The 12,353-nt window shown below is 44.6% G+C and overlaps 1 protein-coding gene across 1 annotated transcript in view; it reads left to right on the top strand.

Moving 5' to 3' along the window:
• Positions 1 to 12,353, top strand: part of March3 (membrane associated ring-CH-type finger 3) — a 143,156-nt gene that overhangs the window by 104,169 nt on the left and 26,634 nt on the right. Inside the window, exons 2-3 of the mRNA XM_021214934.2 lie at positions 4,631 to 4,874; positions 8,740 to 8,944. Of these exons, the coding sequence (XP_021070593.1) occupies positions 4,687 to 4,874; positions 8,740 to 8,944 (393 nt within the window). The 5' untranslated portion in view covers positions 4,631 to 4,686. The remainder of the gene's footprint in view (positions 1 to 4,630; positions 4,875 to 8,739; positions 8,945 to 12,353) is intronic.

Raw genomic sequence — 12,353 nt, 5'->3', positions numbered from 1 at the left:
TTGGAATTTTAGCTTGCAAACTATGAGCTTAATACATCTCTTTTCCTTCCAAGAAATCTACCCTCAAGTATTGTATTATAGCAATGGAAAACTTACTAATTACTCTCAGGCCTCACAAACCACCAGGTAAGGTGATTCATGAAATAAAAACATTCAAAGTTCAGGTAGCAGGAGCGCTCAGGGAGGTCTGAAAGACTGTCTTGTTCTCATCATTTGTTCATTGAGTGGTGCATCTCTTGTGTGGGCAACCTGCTGCCCAGACCACGAGTTTCCCCTAAAGCCATGGATACAGCCCAACACATTGTAGGTGACATCATGTCACATTGGGCACACTAATAAATAGTGTGCCTCTAAGAACAGAGGTGGGATTGTTTTGCTGTGGGGAGGGTTGTTTTACTTTGTGATCCTAATGGAGCGCTCCTGTTGCTGAGGCACTGGGCTGTAAGGTAAGCCTGAAGTGCTTTTTGAATGCTTTCCTTCCCTCTCTCCCCACCACCCCAGAGTCTGCATCTTCATGATGCCAGCCACGTTCCCATGGAAATCACTTACCAGTGGCACACTGTTCCAGAAACCCAGCGATGATTAGCTACAGCCTGGTTGGAGCTCCTGCTTTTGTAAAACCCGTGCTCTGTCCTTTGTGAGGGTCATAGTTTTAACAGACAAGCCTTTTATTTTAACAATTCTCTAATCAGGCTTTCGTTTATTTAGCCTCCTGATCCGTGTTCACTGTCTCCCTCCTGTTCACCTACGCCTACTCTTCCCACTGTGTGCAGCTGAGTTTGCCTAGTACCAAATCATCCTTTATTCTCAACCTGAGAATGAAATTGTACAAGGTCTCAACTCCTGCCAACAAAGGGCTGTCCTATCAGTGCTGCTTGAGATTTCAAGTTTGCACATACATAACTTCTTCCTGGCAGTGTAGAAATTCTTAGATAGGCTTAGAAGCTGCTTTCTTTTCCCATTGAGAAAGCAGTAGAATGGTGCTTGAAATTCTGCAAAAAGATCAGTGGAAGATCAGTGTAGCTGCAAACCCACAGTTCAGCTCTTTAGAGTATCCAAGGCAATTGCCTGCTGTTTTCCCAAGAGGCTCCAAGTAAGACAGGGAAATGTGCCGGGCCATTTGTCACTGCCCCAGGTGCAACATGTGCAAGCCAATTGGTGCATACAGCCTGCAGGCCTGTGACTGCCCACCCATGCCTCATCTCAACCCCTGAACTTCCTCCTCCATAAGATCAGGGCACAGTGTGCTCTCTTCTCTCCTCCTCTGCATGAGTAGCTGATTGGATCCATTCATCCGGGGCTGCAACCAACTCAACCATCTCCACTGGGATCAAGCACATTCATGCTCTGTGTGATTCCTCCCACCCCAGTTTGAATTCCAAGAATAGTCTTTTTAGGACTAGTGGGATTCTCTGCCAGCATGTCAGTCTTTGAATCTCAGAGGTATTTAGTAGTATAGAATAGGCATGCTGGTCTGTTCTTCCAGGAGAGTTAGATTGGAATAGCTCTCCCGTTTACTCCTAAGCTGATTGATGCCTTAGAGTAGTGGTTCTCAATCTATGGGTTGCAACTCCTTTCAGGATTGAATGACCCTTTCACTCTGGTCACCTAAGATCAGCGGGAGATGTAGATATTTACATCATGATTTATAACAGTAGCAAAATTACAGCTATGGAGAAGCAACAGAAATAATCTTATGATGGGGTCACCACAATATCAGGAACTCTGCTGAAGGGTCACAGTGTTGGGAAGGTTGAGAACCACTTAGAGTTTCTGAGGTGTATGGCTCTATAGACGTAGTACACTAAAGGGAACAGACCATTTGCTTGAAAGAGAAGCAAGGCAGAGATGGCCATGTCCCTTTATGCTGAACACAAGTGCTCAGAACCCACTAGTCAAGTGGCTGATAATGTCCCTTTGCTTGTGAGATGTGAAATGAAGTATATCACTCAGAAGCTAAATCGTAGATGCAAAATATGTCCAAGAGAAACTGCTTCTAGAATATTTTAGGGGCATTTTGTTGTGGATGTAGGTCACTACTTCATTCTGTTGCTAGTGAATGACCATGCCTGAATTGGGTAACCTGACTGGGGAAAGCCCTGGCTCCCACCAGCCACTGTGCACCCGCCCCTGCTCCCTTCTGTTCAGCAAGCATAGGGAGAAAGCGCTTGACTCTCTGGGCTGGAGTTATACAAAAGCCAAAAATAGACTCTCAGAGTGCACCCAGACATAATGATTCCATGCAGCAGAAGGTCACTGTGTCTGCTTTTCCTGCCAACACACCCCTGGCTCTTCATCTATGGCTGCTTTGTGAAGCAAGAGAGCTGTGCCAGGAAGCTGCACTCTGTGGCTGCGAGGCATTATGAGAACTTAAAATCATGTCAATGAGTTTTTGTCAGGGTAGGCTAGGGGAGGGCTTACACACAGTTCTAGAGGAAGAGCATCTTTGAGCATCCTTTTGTTAGTTGGCCTGAGAGCTACTGTAACTCCATTTAAAAAGGGGGGGGGGTCCTCTGGTTCAGCTACAATCAATCTCCACCCTGCTATGTCTGCCAAAAATCACAGAAAGGTACCTGCCCAAAAAGAGTTCTGTGGTTCTGAGTGGAGGGTTCATAAATGGTGTTCCCTGTGCTTTCTAGACTAGAGCATATTAGTAATATAAAGTGAAGCAACAAAACCTATTTTCACATGTATATGCACGTTAACATGTATCGGCACATGTAGGGGTATGCACGTGGGTGTGTCACACAGGCCCAAAGTTGGTTTAGTGCCTCAGTCTCTCTCTCTCTCTCTGAACCTGAAGCTCACCAATTTCCTTTTTTTTTTTTAAGATTTATTTATTTATTATATGTAAGTACACTGTAGCTGACTTCAGACACTCCAGAAGAGGGCATCAGATCTTGTTACGGATGGTTGTAAGCCACCATATGGTTGCTGGGATTTGAACTCAGGACCTTTGGAAGAGCAGTCGGTGCTCTTACCCACTGAGCCATCTCACCAGCCCCCACCAATTTCCATTATCTTAACTAGCTGGCTTTCTCCAGTAATCCCCTGATTCTGTTTTCTGAGTGCTGGGTTACAGGCAGCAGCCATATCTACTGCTTGCATGTGGGTCCTGGGAGCCTGGACTCTGGGCTTCATTCCTACACAGCAAGTACCTTATCCACAGAGCTAGCTCTCTGTGATCCTATTTTTTGAAATTCTATACCATTCAATATAAAGTCTATGAAATGTCATGGATAGACAGCAACTACCTGTGTTCCTGCGTCATCCCCCTGACCAAGGATTGGCATCCGCAGCCATTTCCCCACTATAAGATGCAAAGGACTGCTGACAGGAACACATACACACAAGTACCCTGAGAAGATTCTGGCAATAAGGAAAAAGAAAAACAGCCACACACCTACCTCAATTGCAAGGATGGAGATCATGGCCATCTATCTGAAATAATCAGACCTGGGCTTGTCAGGAGGGAACCTGTCCACTCACGTACATCTGAAAACACTATGTTCTTGTCCTGATGCACACATCATTCTGAAACCTGGAAAGATCTTGTTTTCCAGACCTGTAGGGATCAAGTCAAATATAATGTGTGAGACACATCTCCAGGAAGAACCACCCCTGGAAGAATCCCAAGTATCTTGTTGGGAGTTGGAGGGGAGAGACAAGGTTAGTTGGACTTGAGCTCTGATGACCCTGGCTGCTTTTGGACAGGAGCTCAGTCTATGAGCCAGTCCTGTCTACTGAGTTCAGGCCTATGGAGCACAGTGGGGGGGGGGGTGCTCTGTCACCTCACCTTTGGGTGCAGTGAATCCTGCATGGTTTCTCACAATGCACACGTGTGTCTTTGGCTGTTCAATGGTAGACAAAGGAAACGCTAGTGGTGATGTATTTATTTTAATGTCCATTTGAAAAACAAAACAGTTCATCAAAGTATACCTTGCCTGAACAGCTGTTTGAGACTGGCTCAGCTGGGTGAGCTTCTGAATGAGAAGCTAACCTGTGGCTTGCAAGGTAGAGTGTTCTATTACAGGACCCAGATGTGGCAGAGGTTGGAAAATGATTAAGTGACCACACTTGGCAAATGATGCCCCAGAATGCAGGAGTTAGCCAAAATCTTTGCTTTCCCTTCCTTTTTTTTTTCTCCCTGTTTTTAATCTCAGTATCTCCAAATAAAACTGCATAGAAAAGAAATTGCTTACAAGAAAAAAATAGTTGCGAGCAGTTTTAATAATGATTCTAGTAACTTTAGAGAGTGTCAACAAAGACTTATTGCATCTCTGGGGCACAGCGGGAGAATTGCTTATCTTCTCTTCAGATCTGGGCTTCAGGGCTATCATTCTATGCCCTCCCAGAAAGCAGAGCTCCTGACTGTGTGTATCTATACACACATGCTTGCTGTCTTGTTCATGAGCAGGTGTTCATAACTCTTGTGGCCTATGTGCCTATGAGTGGGTGTGTGCAAATGTATGTGAATATGCTTGTATTAAATAATAACAAGATAATAATGCTACATCTAAGCTACCCTCGTATTTATATTTAAATAGTGACATGCTGATGTTGGTGGCCCATAATTCTCCATTTTCCATTAACCATCCAGCCCAGTTAACTGTTTTCTGATCTCTCTTAGATGGAAGTCCTCTATGAATGTGGAAGCCATTAACAGAGTAATTGCTGTCTGTTGCCATGACAACCAGTCGCTGCAGTCACCTGCCCGAAGTCTTGCCAGACTGCACCAGCTCAGCCGCGCCTGTGGTGAAGACGGTGGAGGATTGTGGCAGCCTAGTGAATGGGCAGCCACAGTATGTCATGCAAGTTTCAGCCAAGGACGGGCAGCTGCTGTCAACAGTAGTGCGGACTCTTGCCACCCAGAGGTAGTGCCACAGTTAAAATGAATCTCCAATTGATCCAGAGAGCTGTGTGTCAGGTGGAGAATGCTAATGGGAGTGTAATTAGTGTTCAGGTCTCTGTGTCAGAAAAGGGAGGTGCTGAGAAAAAAGTAAAAAAAAAAAAAAAAAAAGCCTACCCAAGTCCTGTTGCTGCTGTCTCCACAGCAGCATGAGCATAAAGCGAAAATTCATGTTGTCACATTCCTCCTAAGGCCACTATGGAGAGCTAGGCAGGGGAGGGCTGCCACAAGATGTGGGGTGGCTTTACATTCATTATTTTGACACTGTTGTGGCTAGTTTTGTCTTCTTGTCTCCAGCAGCTAACAATGCTAGCCCTTTGTTAGGACAAAATGAAGAAGTCGCCTGATTTCAGGTGATGGAGCCAAAGCAATCTGTAGGCTAGAGAGAAGACCTTGGGTAGCCCAGGCTAGTCTCAAACTCACTGTGTGGCTGATAATGGCTTCGAAGGCCTGATCCTGCATCCACCTCTTGCATACTGGGATTAGAGGCACATGCCACCATGCCTGGTTTTGTGGATAAAACCTTTGAGGTAACATTCCCAGTGTGCATGCAGCTTAGCGCTACCCAGTAGCTATGCTGTCCTCTGAGTGAGTCTCCTTTTGCTGTGTAGAAGTCCGTGCTGCCATCTCCTCCTTCACACTCTGCAACTCCATCCCTGCCTCTTCATGCACACTCCAACCTGTGAAGTACTGCTGTTTCAACTGTTCTCCCTCTGTGGAGAAGAGGGAGGGCTCTTATTGGAAGCCATAGGCTGCCAAGATAATGGATGTACCATGTGTTTTCCAATCTTTCAGGAAAAAAAAAACAAAAAACAAAAAACAAAAAACAAACAAACAAAAAACTTGTATTTTCCTAGACCCATACCAGGCAGTTCACAACTTCCTATAATCCTAGTTCCAGGGAGTCTGACACCTCTGGCCTCCTTAGGCAAATGTACTCATGTGCACACACACACACACACACACACACACACACACTATTAAAAATAATAAAAATCAATCTTTAAAATACATGTGGCTGTCATAGAAAGAGAGGAAAGTAATGTATATTTTCCACTTCTTGGAAAATCTCCAGCAATTGGTTAGGGCTCAGAACGTAAAGAGGAAGTAAATGTCAGTGGCCCTGTATGAACCAAGGATGGATGGCAGTGTGTACACCAGCTTCCCTGGCAGGCATCAATCAATCACCTTATTTGATCAAGAAGGGAAGGCAGTTTGATGTAACTGGAAGCGCTGTATGTGTATATGTGTATGTATGTGTATGTGTGTTGTGTGCCTCTCTTTCACCTACTTCTAGGCCACACAACACTGTACACCAAAGGCTGCAGTTTTTCCTGCCTATGACTCAAAGTGAACAAAGGAAGCCAGAAGACGAAAATCAGCTGTCACCTTTTCTCAGCCTCCCCTCCCCAGAGCATGCATGGGTCTCCTCGGCAAGGGACAGGACAGTCCTGCCTGCTCTAGCTTCCATTCACTCGCAGGGACCTTCCCAGAGAGGCCTGTGGGAATCAGCAGTACTTCTGTGGTTGGCTCCATTTGGATCTGAGATAGCATTAAAAAGTAATGAGGCATGGACCTAGGTTAACATCATCTCTGGAGAACGTGGGAGAAAGAAAGCAGAGGGTGTGAAGGGAAACTAGGTTGTCAAAAGAATGACACCATTCTTTTAAAATGGCATTCATAGACAGAGCTGGCCCCTCTTGCTGAAAAGGGAGGCTATCTTTATTTGATATTTCCTTTAAGCGTACATGGGGAGGACCATGCTACTTGATTTTCCTCAGCCTGAGTCATTCAGCAAGTGACAGTAGCTAGCAGTAACTAGATTTGGCTGTCTGCCAGCTCTCCACATGTAAGTCTCTGCTCGAGACCAACTTTTCTCACATCCTCCCGATCACAATACTGAAGGCTCCACTTTTGAGCCCATTTTAGAGATCAGAAGACTAAAGCCTGGGGAGATGAAGTTACTTGCTCATAGCTTACAGACAAGCCCCAGAGCTTGGGTTTAAGCCCAGGCAGCCGGATTGCAGAGCTGGGAACCACTCACCAGGCCAAGCTGTCTTCAAGAAATGTGAGGGAGTCGCTTTTTCCACACTTGAATGCAAAACTCTAGACAGAGGTCACCTCAGTAGGACAAATTTACCACTTGCTTAAGGTATAGTGTCCTCGGCATCCCAGAGAGTAGCCTCCTTAAACTCAAAGACCCAGCCACACCTCAGCTGGGTGCCCCGCTCTGCTTCAGGGTCGGTTACCAGTTTACTCCCCTGCTCTCCACTCTCCTGCAGAATTGAAGAGAAATGAAAGGAACCTTGCCTGCACCTTCATATGACTCAAAATATGCAGTTTGTCTGGAAACTATAATTGATGTCATTTCAAAAGAGTTTGTTTTTGGTGTTGAAGCAATGACTCAAATGTTAAAAACACTCATTGCTCTCGCAGAGGACCCAATTTCAGTTCCCAGAAACCTCATGGTGGCTCAGAACCACAATAACTCCAGTTCCATGGATCCAGTGCCCTCTTGTGACTCCGGTGGGCACCAGGTATGCATGTGATGCACAGACATACATGCAGGCAGAACACTCACACATGAAAAATTAAATAGTAAAATCTACATGGGTGTTTAAAAGAATATGTTCTTAATGGTGATGAATGATTTTTGTAGATTTATGTTATGTGTTGAGTGTTTTGTCTGCATGTATGTTTGTGTATGTGCACCACATCTGTGGCTGGTGCTGCAGATGTCAAAAGCAGTTGTTGAAATGCCCTTGAACTGGAGTTGCAGGTGATTGTGAGCCACCACTATGGATTCTGGAAATTGAGCCACATCTTCTGGAAGAACAGGTGCATTTAACTATGGAACCATCTCTCCAGTTCATAATTTTATGTTTTGATTGATAGTTTGCCTGAACTGTTTCTGTGTCAAGACAGAAATATGGGCTGGAGAATATAGAAAAGAAAGAAGTGGGCCAGTAGATGGTTTGGTAGATAAAAGTTCTTTTCACACAACACAAGGACCAGAGCTTGGACCTTCACCTACATCAAAGCCAAGCAGACGTGGCTGTTGTTTGTAATCTCGGCACTTGTGAGGTGGGAGGGGGGATTCTCTAAAGCAACGTGACTGACTAGACTGGTTATCTATTTGCTAGTTCTGAGTTCAAGAGCAAGAAAGCCCTTGCCTTAATATATAAAATGGAAAGCAATTTCTGCGATGACACCCAGCATCAACTTCTGGGCCCTAGCATACGTGCATGTGAATTGTGTGCCCATATATACATGTGCCCACACACATGTAAATATACACATAGAGATACACATACAAAAAAAAACTATAAAATTTTAAGATACATACACATATTTAAACCAATCAATTCACAGTGATATCTAGTCTTTAATCACTTTGAAGATATACATTTTTCATTTTTTAAAACAAGCAATAATAAAACAATTATACATCCTAACAACCTATTCAAACTGCATCACTAGGTAACCGTGTAAAAGGTAACATTTATACCTGAAAGTATTTCAACAAATAAGGGGAAAAGAGGTAGGACTAACACATCATTATCCATCTGTATTCAGCAAATTAAAAACATGACAAGTCATTAAGACTCAATGGTTTCTGACATCACACACCAAAAGACACCATGAGTCAGCAGTGTCCAGAGGAATATATTCAGGCACACATAAAACTATAAAGAGGAAAAGAGAACTAAAGCAGTTTGTATTCTGAGCAGCTGCCTCTGAGGAGGGCCCAAATGATGCAGCTCAAGGGCCCTCCTCCAGGCAGTGGGTTGCCACCCAGTGACCAGCAGCTGCCCCTCCTTCTCTTGCAGCCCCTTCAATGACCGGCCAATGTGCAGGATCTGCCATGAGGGCAGCAGCCAAGAGGACTTACTCTCTCCATGTGAATGTACTGGAACCTTGGGGACAATCCATCGGAGCTGCCTGGAGCACTGGCTGTCATCCTCAAATACCAGCTACTGTGAACTCTGCCACTTCAGGTTTGCAGTGGAGCGCAAACCCAGGCCGTTAGTGGAGGTCAGTAAATGGAGCACGTCTTGAAAACTCAGATGTAATGAGCAAATGATGTCTGCTTTTATGCCCAGGCCCAAATCCTGTAGAGCATCACTGAAGCACAGCAGTGGCTTTGAAAGAGAAGGAAATGGGGGGAGCAGGGGGGACACAGACTCTAAGAGGGACAGCAGAAGAGGGACCTCTACAAGGGTAGAAACAAGAAAGAAGAATTCAGTGTAAGGAGAAAGGGGAAGTTTAGAGACATGATCTCCATTTGTTGACTCCTGTAAGACAGGACATACATATCAGACCCTTTCCACATACAATCCACCCAACTTGAAGCAACACATAAAGGGGCATTGGGCTGTACATCCCAGAAGTCTTCTTGAGGAAGGATAGCTACATAGCACAGTGGATTAGACCCAGATTCCCTGAGTTCTGTTACTGCGGTAAGCCATCTCACCTCTTGAAACTACTGTACAGATTAACACCATCACTGGGTATAAAACAGCATCAAGAAACATATAAGAAATGTTTAAATGAACAAAGGTATTTCTGATGCTTTTTAGTGAATTGCCTTGCATTGGAATTTCTTTTTGTAAAAGGTGATGCTTCAGTTCAGTCGCCAGAATAGCAGAACTTCTTTATGTTTTTAGGTGCACAGGATTTTGCCTGAGACCCAGGGGGCTAGACTGGTCTTAGAATAATAATTGAAGGAGGATAGTTATTAGAGTATTTCTGCCCTCTCTCCTGCCTCCAAATCCTGCTAATCAATTAAAGCCCCATTATTGGCAACAATAAATATTTTAATACATTATGAGACAGAGAGTGTTCAGAGGGGCCAAAGTACAGTCTATAGTACAGATGTGCTGAGAATCATGTTACTGTGTCAAGGCTATCCCAGGGAACCTGCAGCCAGACCTAGAACCTGAAATAAAGAGGCTCTTCCTGAGAACCACATAGTAGATGCTGACACTGAGACACTGAAAGCTCTGGGCATATGTTCTCATGGTTTTGACCTTGAAACTATAACTGGGACTTAGAACTAGAACTAGTCTGATCTGTGATTTAATTCTCAAGTTGTGCAATGTTTATTTGGCTTGCCCCAGCAAACTTGGCTTTTGTGAAGGCCCCATCAAGTGACCTTTTTGTATGGCCATTTTGCTACTTGACAGCCACTTTCAGAAGTTCATATTTGTAGATTGCCTGTCAGGATCTGGCCCTGTACCAGGTTCTCAGGACCCTATCATGTCATAGCCCCTCTGCAGAGGGACAGATACAATGAAATAATAAGCAGACAACATGAAGATTTTCCAAGCCCAATAGCAAAGGGAAAAAGAGGTCTATTTCTCCTTTCCAGAAACTCTTGGAACCTCCCCAATTGCCACTGCAGCCTCTCCAGGGAAGTTGGCTTCCCAGGGTGAGGAAATCAGGCTTTTAAATGGATCCCTCCCAGTGGTCTTCTTTCAGATCTTCAGATTGGCAAAAATCCTACAGAGGACAGAGCTGTTGATGCGTGTTCATGTGCTCACACTATAGTGTCATAAACACACCATGATCCATCCTTTCCCATCTCAGAGAATGTAACACCTACAGGAGGCTCTTCAAAGCTGCCAGCGTCGAGTCCCACCCTGACGGGCAGGATGGTCACTGCTGTCATTAAACAAGGCAGCAAGGCAAATGACCTTGAGGATGTGTGAGGTGCTCTACAAGATTTAGGGCCTCACCTACAAAAACTTCACCCAGACGGTCACCAACAGTGAAATTCTCGTTGCACAAATGGAATGTGACCGTTTTCAGAGTTAATGATGATTGAACAAGTTGAAAGTGAAAGGCAAAGCGCCTCGGCCTGGGGGAGGCTGACCGTTTGATCATCCAGAGCTGAAATGAACTTGCTGTTTGACCACAGCCATAAAAAGTTGTCTTTGGTTTCCCAGCTGGAGAACAAATGAGAACCAGGTGCAGGCAGATTTTTTTTTTTTAACAAGTGACATTGCTAATTGACTTTTCTCAGTCTTCCCAAAGGGCAGCATACTCACAGAGGACAATGGGTCTCAATAATTTCATCTGGGGATGAGCATGCGACTTCTTAGTATGGCAGCCCAAGCTGCCTGTTTGGGTAAAGGATTAAGAGGACTGATGCACCAGTTCTCATTTTTATTCTCTTAATTGCTTTAATCATTACTCTGTTTATCACTTGGATCTGCCTTCTCATTAAAGCAAGAAAATTCTCTAGCATTTAATTTTAAAATCAATGTGACAATAACAGCTCTTGTTGCTGGAGGAAGCAGTTTTAGAAGTCATTTATAAATTTTATTTGTCAGCCCCGAGATGCCAACACTAGCTGCAATTACTCCAGCATCTCAGATTTGCACTTTTGGGATGCCCTTTTGGTCCTTCAGTCACCACAACCCTTCGGTGCCCTTTACTCCCTGTCCCTGAGGCCTTCTCCTTCACCACCTTTTCTGTACCCCACAGCCAGCTATTAGTCATTCACTCTAGGTCCAGAGCCCAGGACTGTTGTGTATACACAGGCTATGATGCAAGATGGTTTTCCCTCAGAGGGTGAGTTTCGGCTCATAATGGCCAAACCCGTAGCTAGTTTTTATTAGAACCTCCAGTCTGGATACCACCTTTCAGTTTGCCACTGACCATCTGTGAGGCCGTCTGTGTGGCTTGCTCAGTGTCTCTGCCTCACTAGGGAAGAGGGTAGGCAAGAAGCTCCCCATGACATCTTTTGGTCTCTAAAGCTCTAAGTGTCCATATGAGATATATATAAACTGGGATTAGACAATGCCCGATGAGGGAGCACTTGCTTAGCATGTAGGAGGCTCTGGGTTTGATCCCCAACACAACAGACAAACCACACTTTAAAGGAGCATGTTATGTTATCTCTCACCTTCTTACCTAACTTGCCTGCCTACCCAGGTTGCAAATATTAATTCCTAAGTATTTTTCCTGCTACAAAGCGAGCTAGTAAAACAAACTAGTTCCAACTCATGAGAGCCACAGAGTAGCCATCTCATTTAGTCTGTTGTGGTCCAGCTAATGCAGCCTCGTGAGGTCTGCATTCAATTGTGCATGGCTTGAAAGGAAGGAAAATGTTTAAACTGTACAAGACATAAAGAAGGGGCCATTCTAATACTCTTGCATTCCATACCTTTGCAGCGAGCAGGGCCCTCAGCAAGCTGCTGGGAGTGTGTTGACGATGAAAATGTACCCAAAGACGGTTTGTAGGATGAATTACCCCCAAGAATGATGGCCCACTAGAATGTAGTGAATAAATACTAACTCTAAGAAGATCCACTGAATGACTAGCCCGGGAGGTGTATGGCTTCCTTCCTGCCCCTCTTTAGTTTTCCCCAGTTCTCTTGGTTTTTTGGTTTTTTTTTTTTGTTTTGTTTTTCAAGACAGGGTTTCTCTGTATAGCCCT

This window comes from Mus pahari, chromosome 15, assembly GCF_900095145.1.
Source record: "Mus pahari chromosome 15, PAHARI_EIJ_v1.1, whole genome shotgun sequence".
Taxonomy (NCBI): Eukaryota; Metazoa; Chordata; class Mammalia; order Rodentia; family Muridae; genus Mus; species Mus pahari.
This window is presented reverse-complemented; position numbering and strand designations above follow the sequence as displayed.